Here is a 14,546-nt window from a genome sequence, read left to right as displayed (position 1 = left end):
TGTAATGTAAAAATAAGATAGACGGCACTATGAAAGGAATTCCTCACTCTCACTTAGTTATTGGCTTAGAATTTTATGTAACTTTCCTAAATAGATTGTTCTCTTTCCTTTGGAAACCCCGTCCTCCTTATCCCATGTTTATCAGATAGTCATATTTTAAGACAGTCGAAATATTTTTAGGTTTAGAATCTTTCCCCCAAACATATGCTAAAGAAGAGAAGTTGATAAATTGCATCTTTACAAATTTATTCTCAGATACTTTGGGACAGATGATATGACACCACCATACTGCTCTGTGTTTGCCCAGAGCTTTACAGTTTGCAGAAAGCTTTTATGTATGTTATCTGGTTTGATGCTCATAAGCGTTATAGCAGATACTACTGATGCCACTTTATCAGTGTGGAAAACGGGGTCCTCAGAGGAGTTAAGCAACTTCTCCAAGATTGCACAGCTACCCTTTAGAATTAATTATACATCTAGGATTAAAATGCAGGTTTTTTCCAGTTTACTTTCAACCATACCATATTGTACCTCAGTGGATCAGATAAACACGTTGTCAAGAGGTGGTTTGGGGTAGTAAATATAAGAGCAGGCTCTCAACTACAACTCAGATCCTGAGTCTTGGACAAGGTACTTAGGCTTTCCTTGTTTCAATTTCCTCTGCCTTAAAGCCATGCCCATTATGTAGCATATGGTAAGGAAGAAATGAGGTTCTGCAGATAAAAATGCTCAGTGCAGCAGGGCCTGGTTCCCACAAAGGGCTCAGCATTATTTTTTGAAGGTTGATGAAGTTGTAAGCACTTACGATTAAGGTACACTATTCTTTAACTCAATGATCCTGAACCCTGAGTCTCTGACGTCTCAGGGGTCTCCAATCTCCAACCACAGTGGGGACCTAAAAAAAATTTTAAATTTACTCATATTCAAAAACTGATTATATGCTTTATAGAGCTATTGGGGGGTGTCACGTAATAGAGCTTTGAGCATTCTAGCAAGGAGAATGAGGCCTGAGGATATGAGGCATGCCATTAAACTGCGCGGCTGCAGGGTATCTTTAACAGAGTTCTGTTCTGTCTTGCACACTTGGCTCAAGTCTAGCTATTCACGTGGAAAAGGCAAGAGAAGAATGACAACCCCTATCTTGCACGCCTCTTTCAAGATGGCTTATACAATGTTCTTTTGGCTAAGATTTACCTTGATTTGCTTTGTGCTAGCAGAGTATGATTGTCTTAGTTGTTTGGGCTGTTATAACAAAATACCATAGACTGGGTGGCTTCTAAACAATATCATCACATTGGGGGTTAGAATTTCAACATATAAATTTGGCAGAGACACAAACATTCAGTCCATTGCAATCTTTTACCAACTACAGACTCCAAAACGCCATGCAGGTCAAGATTAAGCCTTTGTGTTCATTGGGAGTTATGGGAAAAACAATTAAAATGACATTTAAATCGATAAATAAAACCCAGAGCAGATAAAAGTGTTTGAAGCTCTCAGCACAACCCAGATTGGTTGAAATAGAATCAGACTCTAGTAGCTGACTCTTCAACTCCTTTCTTCAATTATTTAGAAAATATTGCCCTCATGTTGCTGTTGAGATAGAGGCTCCCACAAGCTTTACGGTTTGCAGAAGGTACCTCTTATTAAAACTGGCAAACTTCCCTCCCCGCTTTTAACGTCTCTTACGTGTGCATTTTTCCTTGTTTCTTTTGGCTTGCTTTTGGAAGCTGCTTTTTCACATAGCTGTGGGGGTAGTAGTACTGTTTCTGGGTGCTTTTTTTTCTTTTAAAGGGAACTGAACTGAGCCACCTATACAGATCTTGGCTTTAAAATTTGAGGTGACAGATTGTTTGGGAGTTCTCCATAGTAACTTAAAAGTGGGAAACTGGCAAAATATGCTTGGCCAGGGTCGGCTGGGAAGGAGAAAATATCCTTCAGCAGATGCAGTCTTTGGAGAGCTTTCCTTGTCACGTCGTGTGGTTTGAACGTGAGGGCGTCCATGCTGTCAACATGTCTAGCAAGTCTGGGTGAGTCTTTGCTGTGTTAATACTCAGGGTTATTTTTTTCTTTTGCACAACCTTCAGAGTGACTCAAGTCTGATGTGTTCCCGTTATCTTCAGTACTGCAGAGCAACCAATCTCTACCTTGATTTAAGAAACATCAAAAGAAATCATGACAGGTACTTAAGTGGTTAATGTTAACATCTAATATAAATTCTGAAATATTTTCAGATTCAGGGATTTTTTTTTTTTTTGAGACAGGGTCTTGCTCTGTTGCCCAGGCTGGAGTGCAGCGGTATAATCATGGCTCACTGCAGCTGTGACCTCCCAAACCCAAGTGATCCTCCCACTTGAGCCTCTCAAGTAGCTGGGACTACAGAAGTGCACCACCAAGCTTGGCTAGTTTTTTAATTTTTGAAGAGATGGGGTCTCCCAGCATCGCCCAGGCTGGTCTAAAACTCCTGAGCTCAGGTGATCCTCCCACCTCAGCCTCCCAAAGTGCTGGGATTATAGGTGTGAGCCACCAAGCTTGGCTGAAGGAATATTTCTTGAATTTGTTTTTGATGATATGGCAGAGGGGTTGGGGAATGGATGGGGGGTGGATGACTCAGACAGGCCACAAGTTGATTGCATCACAAAGTTGGGTTTTGGATACATTAGGTCCTGATATGATTCTGTTACTTTCGTATACACTTGAAATTTTCTATTATAAATAGTTGAATTCTTTTAAAAAATTGAGTTTGGAAATTGGTAATCCTCTTTAGTTACAACCCACGTGCTTGGGTCATGAAGAAGTTTTCTGAACTCAATTTAATGTTTTGTTACACACCAGATTTAAGGAGGACTTTTTCCAGAGTGGTGAAATTGGAGGGCACTGTCAACTTGACATCCGTACATTGATGTCTGAAGGTCAGCGCAAAAGCCCTCTGCAGTCATGGTAAGATATTTTTAACATGTCTGTTTCAGAAATATTTGCCTTTATTTTTGGCACTTGCAGATATTAATGGGGACTCTCAAATGGAAAATGTTACTTCATTTGTACATAATTTGGCATGAGCTTCTGGGAACTGGTAGAAACCGAGTGAATCCCTCAGTTGCATCTGAATTAAATATGTGTTTATAATAGTAGTATAGTACTTACTGTTTGCTAGTGAAAGAAAAAAATCAGCTCAAAAATCCATTTTTATTAACTCACGATTGCTGAGTTTTATTCACTTACAAAGTCACATAGATTACTTACATAATGTTAATTTTTAAGGTCAAGCGTCCATGCCAAGGCCAGGAATGGTGGCTCATGCCTATCATCGCAGCATTTTGGGAGGCCAAGGTAGAAGTATTCTTTGAGCCCAGGAGTTCAAGGCCAGCCTGGGCAACATGATGAGACCTCATCTCTAAAAAATAAAAATGTCTTTTGGGGAACACATTTAAAAAACAATACACATATATTAAAATATGTAATAAGCATACAGAAAAAGGTACAGCTTGGATTGTGAAAAAGTGAACCCACCTATGTAACTTTTACCCAGGTGTAAAAATAGAACATCGACCGCACCTCAGGCTCCCTCCCAGGCTCTACCCCCATCCCCCTTTCCAACGGTAAATGCTACTCCGACTGTTAACATCATTGGCCAGCTTTTTGAATTTAAAAAATTTTTATTTTAAAATAATTTTAGACTCATAGAAGTTTAAAAATAGTATGTATTAGTCCGTTCTCAAGCTACTATAAGGATATACCCAAGACTGAGTAATTTTTAAAGGAAAGAGGTTTAATGGACTGACAGTTCCACATGGCTGGGGAGGCCTCACAATCATGGTAGAAGGCAAAGGAGGAACAAAGGCATGTCTTAAATGGCAGCAGGCAAGAGAGTGTGTACAGAGGGAAATGCCCTTTATAAAACCATCAGATCTTGAGAATAGCACAGGAAAAACCCACCCCCATGGTTCAGTTATCTCCCACCAGGTCCCTCCCATGATGGGAGCTACAATTCAAGATGAGATTTGGGTGGAGACACAGCCAAACCATATCATAATACAAGGAGAACTTGTACATTGTCTAATTCCCTGAGCTTCCTCTAATGATAATATCTCATATAACCGTGGCACAATGATCACAACAATGAAATTGACATTGGTACAGTAGTATTAACTTGTGCAGGTTTCACCAGCAATTACCTGCACTCATTAAAATTTTATCATGTGTGTAGGTGTGGGTGTGTAGGTAGGGAGAGGTAGAGGAAGTGGGAGGGGGAGGCGGAGGTGGGGACCACCACAATCAGGATGCAGAATCCTTCCATCATCCAAAGAAACTCTCCTGCTACTCCTGTATAGTCACAGGTTACTTACATAATGTTAATTTTTAAGGTCAAACGTCCATGCCAAGGCCAGGAATGGCAGCTCATGCCTATAATTGCAGCACTTTGGGAAGTCAAGGCAGGAGTATTACTTGAGGCCAGGAGTTCAAGACCAGCCTGGGCAACATGATGAGACCTCATCTCTAAAAAATAAAAATGTCTTTTGGGGAACACATTTAAAAAACAATACACATATATTAAAATATGTAATAAGCATACAGAAAAAGGTACAGCTTGGATTGTGAAAAAGTGAACCCACCTATGTAACTTTTACCCAGGTGTAAAAATAGAACATCGACCGCACCTCAGGCTCCCTCCCAGGCTCTACCCCCATCCCCCTTTCCAACGGTAAATGCTACTCCGACTGTTAACATCATTGGCCAGCTTTTTGAATTTAAAAAATTTTTATTTTAAAATAATTTTAGACTCATAGAAGTTTAAAAATAGTATGTATTAGTCCGTTCTCAAGCTACTATAAGGATATACCCAAGACTGAGTAATTTTTAAAGGAAAGAGGTTAATGGACTGACAGTTCCACATGGCTGGGGAGGCCTCACAATCATGGTAGAAGGCAAAGGAGGAACAAAGGCATGTCTTAAATGGCAGCAGGCAAGAGAGTGTGTACAGAGGGAAATGCCCTTTATAAAACCATCAGATCTTGAGAATAGCACAGGAAAAACCCACCCCCATGGTTCAGTTATCTCCCACCAGGTCCCTCCCATGATGGGAGCTACAATTCAAGATGAGATTTGGGTGGAGACACAGCCAAACCATATCATAATACAAGGAGAACTTGTACATTGTCTAATTCCCTGAGCTTCCTCTAATGATAATATCTCATATAACCGTGGCACAATGATCACAACAATGAAATTGACATTGGTACAGTAGTATTAACTTGTGCAGGTTTCACCAGCAATTACCTGCACTCATTAAAATTTTATCATGTGTGTAGGTGTGGGTGTGTAGGTAGGGAGAGGTAGAGGAAGTGGGAGGGGGAGGCGGAGGTGGGGACCACCACAATCAGGATGCAGAATCCTTCCATCATCCAAAGAAACTCTCCTGCTACTCCTGTATAGTCACAGGTTACTTACATAATGTTAATTTTTAAGGTCAAACGTCCATGCCAAGGCCAGGAATGGCAGCTCATGCCTATAATTGCAGCACTTTGGGAAGTCAAGGCAGGAGTATTACTTGAGGCCAGGAGTTCAAGACCAGCCTGGGCAACATGATGAGACCTCATCTCTAAAAAATAAAAAATAAAAAATAATTAGCTGGGTGAGGTGGCATGCCGCTATAATCCTAGCTACTTGGGAGGCTGAGCTGGGAGGATTGCTTGAGCTCAGGAGGTTGAGGCTGCAGTGAGCTATGATTGTGCCACTGCACTCCAGCCTGGGTGATGGACCAAGACCCTGTCTCAAAAAAAAACAAAAAACAAAAAACAAAAAAAACATGCTGAGCTTTTTTTTTTCTTTTCCTTAAAGAGGCCTCACTGCCTGGCTGCAGATCATTCAGAATAATAATCTTCCACACATTTATCTGGCATTTTGCAGTCTGCAATGCAGTCTCTCAAGTCACTTAGCAGACTTTTACAAGAGGTAGTTTCTATAATCAAGTGGGCTTTTTGATTCCTGGTACTTTTTGATATTTGATTCCACATGGTAGTTGCACAGGGCATAATTGTATTAGTTACTTATTGCTGTGTGACAGGTTATTCCAAAGTGTACCCTAGGGTCTATTTGTATTTATTACCTATTGTGTATAACAAATCACTCTAAAATTTAGCAGCTTAAAATACAGATATTTATTATCTCACAATACTTCTGAGGGTCAGGGTTTGGGAGCAGCTTGGCTGAGTTGGCCAGGGCTGTAGCTATCTCTAGACTCAACCTGGGCCTGGGGAATCTGCTGCTAAACTCACTCAGGTTGTTGTAAGCCTTGTCTCCTCTTGGCCAGGGACTTCAGTGTTGATCCTATGGGCCTCTCCCTACTGCTGCTCACAGCATGGCTCCTGGTTTTCCCAGGAGCACATGGTCTGAGGGAGTACATGCTCTGAGATGGAAGCCACAGTACTTGTATAGCTTAATCCCAGAAGTGACCTACCATCAGGTCTGCTGTATTCTGCCTGTTGGGAGTGAATCACTAAGTCCAGCCCACTCTTAAAGGGAGGGAATTAACTTCTTCCTCTTGAAGGCAGAGGTATTAAAGAGTTTGTAGACCTATGTTTGAAACCACCGCACTATGTTGGCGTTGTGTTTTAAAAGGATCTATTTGATATTTGTTTTACATGAGGTATGATCTTAAGGAAGAAGTACAGATGATCCATGCTTGGGATTGTCGTCTTTTGTTTGGAAGAAAATTGTGCTGTGTGGCTTCCAAAAATGTTTTCCAAGAGATAAACTTCCTTTCTTCTGGGACACTTAGCTGTCTCTGCTGTCTTTCTGAGACACTGGGTGATTCTTGGAATGCTGTCTCTTAGAATCTAAGAAGTCTGTCAAGAGTTCCTCTGGCTCATTGTTCTTTTTGAGCCTCATTGGGAAATCTTTTGAGTCTTCTCCTTTTACTGGTAGGTTATTTAGACAACCCAATATATAAATATCTTTTTTGTGTGGTAAGTTCCCAATCTATCTATCTTGCACTAAGACTGAATTTTAAAATCATTTTTGTTCCTTGTCATTTTTTTTTTTTTTTGAGATGGGGTCTTGCTCTGTCCCCAGGCTGGAGTGCAGTGGCGCGATCTTGGCTCACTGCAAGCTCTGCTTCCCGGGTTCAAGCGATTCTCCTGCTTCATCCTCCTAAGTAGCTGGGACTACAGACGCTCACCACTATGCCCAACTAATTTTTGTATTTTTAGTAGAGATGGGTTTCACCATGTTGGCCAGGATGGTCTTGATCTCCTGACCTTGTGATCGGACTGCCTCTGCCTTCCAAAGTGCTGGGATTACAGGCGTGAGCCACCACACCTGGCGTGTTCTTTGTTTTAACATTAAAATTGATATCAATCCCAGCACTTTGGGAGGCCGAGACGGGCGGATCACGAGGTCAGGAGATCGAGACCATCCTGGCTAACACAGTGAAACCCCGTCTCTACTAAAAAATACAAAAAAATTAGCCGGGCGAGGTGGCGGGCGCCTGTAGTCCCAGCTACTCGGGAGGCTGAGGCAGGAGAATGGCGTGAACCCGGGAGGCGGAGCTTGCAGTGAGCTGAGATCTGGCCACAGCACTCCAGCCTGGGTGGCAGAGCGTGACTCCGTCTCAAAAAAAAAAAAAAAAAAAAAAAAAAATTGATATCAACCTATATAAATGTCAGTAAGTTTTAGAAGTTACAGGTGTCCATAGGAGTGTCTCTACCAACTAGAGGTAAAATATGCCTAATGAACAGATCGTAAGTTACAATGTTGTAATAGGAAGTTTGGGAGAATCAGTTTAAAGTCATATACCAATTCATAATTTCAGGTTTGCTGAGCTACAAAGCTATACTCAGCTCAACTTCACACCTATAGAAGATGCTAAGTGTGACATTGTCATTGAAAAACCAACATATTTCATGAAATTAGATGCAGGTGAGAAGTTAATTTGTCTGTTATTTGCGTATTTGTTAATGAGATATTATTCCTTTTTTTGGATGCAGTAGTTCTCTACAAATTTTTTGGAAGCAGTATGACGAACAGTAGATTTGTTTTTTTGCTTCCTTCTCTTAAGAAGTAGTTGAACTAGTTTGAACTTCCCATTATTTTATACCTTTGGCATTTTAGAAGAAACCTTCACATTTATATCAAAGGACTTAACCAAAATCAAAGGATGAGAGATGAAGGCATATTTATGCTTTTGTAACTAAATTTACCCCATCTCGTTTCTCTAATCACTTGGTTTAGATTGTCTTTCATTAAAAGATGTTGAAAATCAAAAGCCGGACTGGGTATGGTGGCTCACGCCTGTAATCCCAGCACTTTGGGAGGCACAGGCAGGCAGATCATGAGGTCAGGATATCGAGACCATCCTGGCCAACATGGTGAAACCCCATGTCTACTAAAAAAATACAAAAAATTAGCTGGGTGTGGTGGTGGGCGCCTGTAGTTCCAGCTACTCAGGAGGTTGAAGCAGGGGAAACACTTGAACCCAGGAGCTGGAGGTTGCAGTGAACCAAGATCGCGCCACTGCACTCCAGCCTGGCGACAGAGCAAGACTCTGTCTTAAAAATAAAAAATAAATTTAAAAAAATATTAAAAGCCGTGTGTATAGTATGGGTGGGAAAGAAGTGTCCATGACCTGCGCTAGCAAACCTTCTATATCATTTCCATTACTAAAGTGAACTTAAAATTCTTCTGGAAGTTACCAGTGTAATTTATTCTTGAAATAAAATTAAAATTATTTTATCATTTAGACTTATAGCCTCTTTCTCAGCTTGCAAGTAGAGCTTTAACTTTGCAAACTAGTTACACTGGAGAGGAGAAACACAGATTGTACTATATTGTCTCTCTCATTATGAGAGACAGGGATTACTGTGCTAGATCATATCAAAATTCATGAGAGGTTGGGTTTACAGTGAAATATAGAGAGCCTCTGTCACACATATTTCAGAATTACTATAATTTATTGATCATAGTTTTTTTTTTTTTTTTTTTTTTTTTGAGACGGAGTCTCGCTCTGTCGCCCGAGCTGGAGTGCAGTGGCCGGATCTCAGCTCACTGCAAGCTCCGCCTCCCGGGTTTACGCCATTCTCCTGCCTCAGCCTCCGGAGTAGCTGGGACTACAGGCGCCCGCCACCTCGCCCGGCTAGATTTTTGCATTTTTTAGTAGAGATGGGGTTTCACCGTGTTAGCCAGGATGGTCTCGATCTCCTGACCTCGTGATCCGCCCGTCTTGGCCTCCCAAAGTGCTGGGATTACAGGCTTGAGCCACCGCCCCGGCCCTGATCATAGTTTTAATGTGCTCTGCCTTCTGAAGTCATAATTCTAATATTACGAAGTATTAAATTCAGAAATCAGACAAGTTTAGGTTTTTGAACTAAGAGCAAGTAAAAATGCTATGTTCCAGGTTTTGACTCGTTTTTAAAATATGAAGATTAAAAAGGGGCAAAGAAAACACTGATCTGCCTGTAAAAGTGGCAAATATGTGTGAGCTATTAAATTTATGCAGATACTTATACAATAAAGTATATAAAGTGAGAATAATGGGCCAGAGTAGACATGTCCCATTTCTTTCCTATATTCATAACTCTACTTTTTTTCTTCTAAATTATGCTGTCTTCCAATTTTACTTTTCTTTCTTTAGAGACAGGGTCTTGCTCTATTGCCCAGGCTGGAGTACAGTGCCATGATCACAGCTCACTGCAGCCTCAACCTCCTGGGCTCAAGGGATCCTCCCACGTTGGCCTCCCAAGTATTTGGGACCACAGGCATGCACCACCATGCCTGGCTAATTTTTAAAATATTTTTTGTAGAGACGGGGTCTCACTAGGTTGCTCAGGCTGGTCTTGAACTCCTGGGCTTAAGTGATCCTCCTGCCTTGACCTCCCAAAGTTCTGGGATTACAGGTGTGAGTAACTGTGCCTGGTTCAGTTTCCCTTTTCATGTTAACTTGTACCTTAGGAAAATGAGAATTCTACAGATCAAGACTCATTAGGGGTCACATTTCTCAAGGATGGAGCTTATGTTTTCTTCTCTGTTTATAAATTCTTACAGCCCCAAGTACTGATTTGTGCCTGCTGCATTCCTCAGTAACTGTTAGGAACTCACTAAATGTTATGTGAAAGAGCTCGTGTGTGCTCTATGGCTAACCTGGGAAAAGAGGATGGATTCCAATAGAACATTTTTTTTCTTGTTAATTTGAAAATATATTCTTTGCCAGGTTTTTTCTGGATGAAAAAATTAGCCCTTCCAAACAATAATCTAAGATAACCATGCTGAAAAAAACAGAATATTTTTATACTGTTACTTCTGGCACACAATGTTATTTATTCACTGTGGGAATGAAGTCAGAATATTTTATGATTTCTGCTTTTGAGAGTCCCTGTTTTTCTTTTACTTAACATTTTCCCACCTTTAAAATGCATGCTCTAAGTGTCAGTTCTTGGAATTTCATCCCATTTAGATTTGTACATTTCCAGGATGAATATTGGGTCCTGCATACCTAAGTAGAGAGGGTGTACGTTCTATTTCTTTTTAATGAGTGGCATGTGAACTTACAAATAGTGGCACCCACAGCCCTCTCCACTCTATCTGACCTAGTGGGATCCAACTAGTCTTCATTCAGGTCTTCCTATGTGCCTGGCACTGGGATGGGCACTTTAAGATGTATTATCTTTGGGTTTCTCATAATAAAGCTGGACTTAGGTAACTATTTCCCATTTCTATAGAGAAGCTAAAACTTAGGGACTTGATGAACTCATCTAAGAGTGTTGCACATGCATGGCTGTGCTGGAATTCAGCTTCTTACTCCAGAATTCCTTCTCTTTCAATCAGAACACATGACATTCACCTCTTTTATATGATAATTGGTTAATGTTTTTCCAGGAATGATATATATATAATAATTAAATAGGGAAAAAAGAGACAGGAATGAAAATTACCAAAATGTTAGTTGCCATCATTGCCAGTACTTCCATGATGAACAGATGTTGCTTAATTGCTTTTTTTTCTTTTTCTTTTTTTTTTGTTTTGAGATGGAGTCTCACTTTGTCACTCAGGCTGGAGTACAGTGATATGATCTTGGTTCACTGCAACCTCTGCCTCCCAGGTTCAAGCAAATTCTCCTGCCTCAGCCTCCCGAGTGGCTGGGATTACAGGCAGGTGCCACCACACCACCTAATTTTTGTATTTTTAGTAGAGACGAGAGTTCACCATGTTGGCAAGGCTGTTCTTGAACTCCTGACCTCAAGTGATTGGCCTGCTTCAGCCTCTCAAAGTGCTGTGATTACAAGTGTGAGCCACTGCGCCTGGCCCCTTAATTGACTTTAAAAAATAAACGATCAAGCTAGGCATGGTGGCACATGCCACCATACCAAGACCCTACCCCTGATAAAAATAAATAAATAAAGTCAGAAGAAATAATGAGTTGTCTTCCTGGGCCTGTAGTTCAACTCGGTTTTGAGTTAAATAGACCTACCTTGTTTTTTTCTGGGAACTTAATCATCATTTGTTACTTGGGATATATGGGGAAATGCATTCCTGATTTTAAATAACCAATTTTAGAGTGACTTTTGAAACCCAATCAGGCCATAAATTGAGAACTACCTATGTATCTAGATCATTTCATGTTTGGAAAAACAAAACAGTTATTTTTTCCCCATTTCAACTAAAATTCTCTTAAACTGTAAATAGATGGGATAGAATTAAACTTGCTTGATCATGTACTCTTTGGTGTTAATTAATGTAGTTTCATTTTCCAACACTAGGTGTTAACATGTATCACCACTTCTGTGATTTCATCAATCTTTATATTACCCAGCACGTTAATAACTCATTCAGTACTGACGTGTACATCGTGATGTGGGACACCGTAAGTAAGAATGTGCTCTCCGCTTCAGTACTGTCTTTCCCTTGTATCAGTGTGTGACTCTGATATTGTGAAACAGAATTTTCAAAGACACATACTTTTCAATATCCACACCCGCACATATGCGGTTGGGTGCGAACGTATCTGTACATATATGTGTTGACATTTGCATATACATATAGGCAGATAGGTATGTATGTGTGTACCTTCGTTCTTTGAATTTTAGAATGAGGCAGTGGGGAAGGTTTCTTTCCCTTTCTGGATGGGTGGAGCGCCAAAGGCCAGAGATTTAGTGACTTTGGCTCAGTGTTCCTCTGGGACACACATATGAAAGACTGCCATTCAGCTGGGCACGGTGTCTCACACCTGTAATCACAGCACTTTGGGAGGCCAAGGCGGGTGGATCACTTGAGGCCAGGAGTTCGAGACTAGCCTGGCCAACATGGTGAAATCTTGTTTCTACTAAAAATACAAAAATTAGCCAGATGTGGTGGCACACACATGTAGTCCCAGCTACTCAAGAGGCTGTGGTCGGAGAACCACTTGAACCTGGGAGGTGGAGGTTGCATTGAGCCAAGATCATGCCACTGCACTGCAACCTGGATGACAGAGCAAGACTCTGTCTCAAAAAAAAAGGCTGTTGGCCGGGCGCGGTGGCTCAAGCCTGTAATCCCAGCACTTTGGGAGGCCGAGACGGGTGGATCACGAGGTCAGGAGATCGAGACCATCCTGGCTAACACGGTGAAACCCCGTCTCTACTAAAAAATACAAAAAACTAGCCGGGCGACGTGGCGGGCGCCTGTAGTCCCAGCTACTTGGGAGGCTGAGGCAGGAGAATGGCATAAACCCAGGAGGCGGGGCTTGCAGTGAGCTGAGATCCAGCCATTGCACTCCAGCCTGGGCGGCAGAGCGAGACTCCGTCTCAAAAAAAAAAAAAAAAAAAAAAAAAAAAAAGGCTGTCATTCACTCAACCTCTATAACCTATGTTGAAAGTGCTTGCCTCTGTTTACTGTTTGGCCTTTTGCATTTACTGTCTGCCTTTGCTTAATAGCAGCTTCCCCGTTACTATGTCCTTTGTGCTGAATTATGCTGTGAGTTTCAGCTCACTGTATAGGGCAGTTCTTAGGCATGCACATAAATACATGCATTGAGTGACACCTGCTATTTATTTGTTTTTAGTGCAGTCTTTTTTTTCTTCTCTCTCTTTGCCTGCCTTTTCCCTGCTTCTTCCCATATCTGGCCCCTCCACCTGCTAAGGAAACCCCAAGATGTGCCCCAGAATCTTCAGCTCTGAAATGAGATAGTGAGTTAATGACACTTACCTAGGTGTCATTTTGAGAAGGAACCATATGGTGCATGAACAGTCACAATGCCTGGTACACAGTACTTGTGCTCTGAATGTTAACTGTGACAATTACAATAAGGAGAATAAATGGTTTGTAGTGTACACGAGAGAGGTTGCCTAAACTGGGAAGTTGGAACACCCACCAAGGGGTCATATAAGGTTCCACTCAACATTCTGACTCACGACATTCATATGCTCGGCTCTTGGTGTGAGTCTATTCAGGATGACATTGCAGGGGAACCACAGCTTGCTGGCAGGGCATCCTTAGGTGTTTCTTGCAGAGGGAGTGCTAGCAGTTCACACAGCACAGCTCAGGTGCAAGGAGACAAGATTTGCCTGGGGCAGGTACAGGCGATGCCTTGGCTTAAGAGCCTCATATCCTGTTGAGGCCAACATCTCCTGACACAACTGCATTGGCAAAGTCTCCAGGATCCCTGAAAGAGACATGCCTGGTTCCAGGAGTCAGTGTACTCAGGAAATCTGGAACATGGCTTTCCCAGTCCAGATGCAATTTACCCATCAAGCATCTATCTGTTTAGATCAGAAGCAATGCTGCCTAGGCACATGGTTGACACAAGGCATTGCCATTTCCAGAGAGCCGAGTTAGCTAGTTAACAGGAGGTCAACTTCTCATGCAGAAGGAGAGATAGTTTTGCTGACCCTTTTTTCACTGATAAGAGGCTTGCAGTAGAGCTGCGTAAAAAGGTTTTCAGGATCACTGCTCCCTAGACTTTGAGTTAGATTTGAAGTCTGATGAGACTATAATTCTTGGCGTGTTAATGCTTTCTTTTATTTTCTATCTATATGCATTTACGTTTCCCTTTTGTATTTCAGTTTTGCTGCCACCACAGTTTCATTTCTTGGAAATGTTTTGTGAGCAAAGGGAACAACAGTCCCTTTCTTTTCTTCTTTTTGTATCAGTGAAGTCAGGTCACACTCAGCAGCTGTTACAAGCCCTAAATTATTAACTCATGGTTGTTTTGCCCTTTTTAAGCAAAATTATTTTTAAATTTTGTAATTAACATAAATTATGTTACTTCATTTCCTGCTCATGACCCCCTGCGGACTTGAGTTTTCATTAGCTTATTTTACAGACAAGAGGCTGAGGCCTGTGAGTGTTGTAAGATAATGCCGTCAGCGAGGGCAGAAGCAAGGTTTCCATCCAGGCAGCCTGACTCCAGACCTGTGCTTGGACACCACAGTGCTGTGTCGTCTTCTTAAAGTTCTCTGAAGAGGACTGTACCTAAGTTGCCAAACTAAGTTGACAGAAATTTATCAGATGCCTTCCAGAAGCTTCCTTGTACCTGTTGCATGCTTTTCCACATCTTCCTCAAATGGACTGTTATAGTG

At 41.5% G+C, this 14,546-nt stretch overlaps 1 protein-coding gene across 2 annotated transcripts in view; it reads left to right on the top strand.

Annotated features, from left to right (window-relative positions):
* Window positions 1-14,546, top strand: part of EOGT (EGF domain specific O-linked N-acetylglucosamine transferase) — a 39,881-nt gene that overhangs the window by 6,434 nt on the left and 18,901 nt on the right. Inside the window, exons 7-10 of one of the 2 annotated variants that reach the window (XM_033210392.1) lie at window positions 2,088-2,182; window positions 2,836-2,940; window positions 7,811-7,917; window positions 11,751-11,854. In XM_033210392.1, coding sequence (XP_033066283.1) covers window positions 2,088-2,182; window positions 2,836-2,940; window positions 7,811-7,917; window positions 11,751-11,854 — 411 coding nt within the window. The remainder of the gene's footprint in view (window positions 1-2,087; window positions 2,183-2,835; window positions 2,941-7,810; window positions 7,918-11,750; window positions 11,855-14,546) is intronic. The other variant, XM_033210393.1, reaches the window with a different exon arrangement.

Source organism: Trachypithecus francoisi, unplaced genomic scaffold (genome assembly GCF_009764315.1).
Source record: "Trachypithecus francoisi isolate TF-2019V2 unplaced genomic scaffold, Tfra_2.0 Lachesis_group0, whole genome shotgun sequence".
NCBI classification, from domain to species: Eukaryota; Metazoa; Chordata; class Mammalia; order Primates; family Cercopithecidae; genus Trachypithecus; species Trachypithecus francoisi.
Note: the sequence above shows the minus strand (reverse complement) of the source record. Positions and strands in the feature narration are given on the sequence as shown.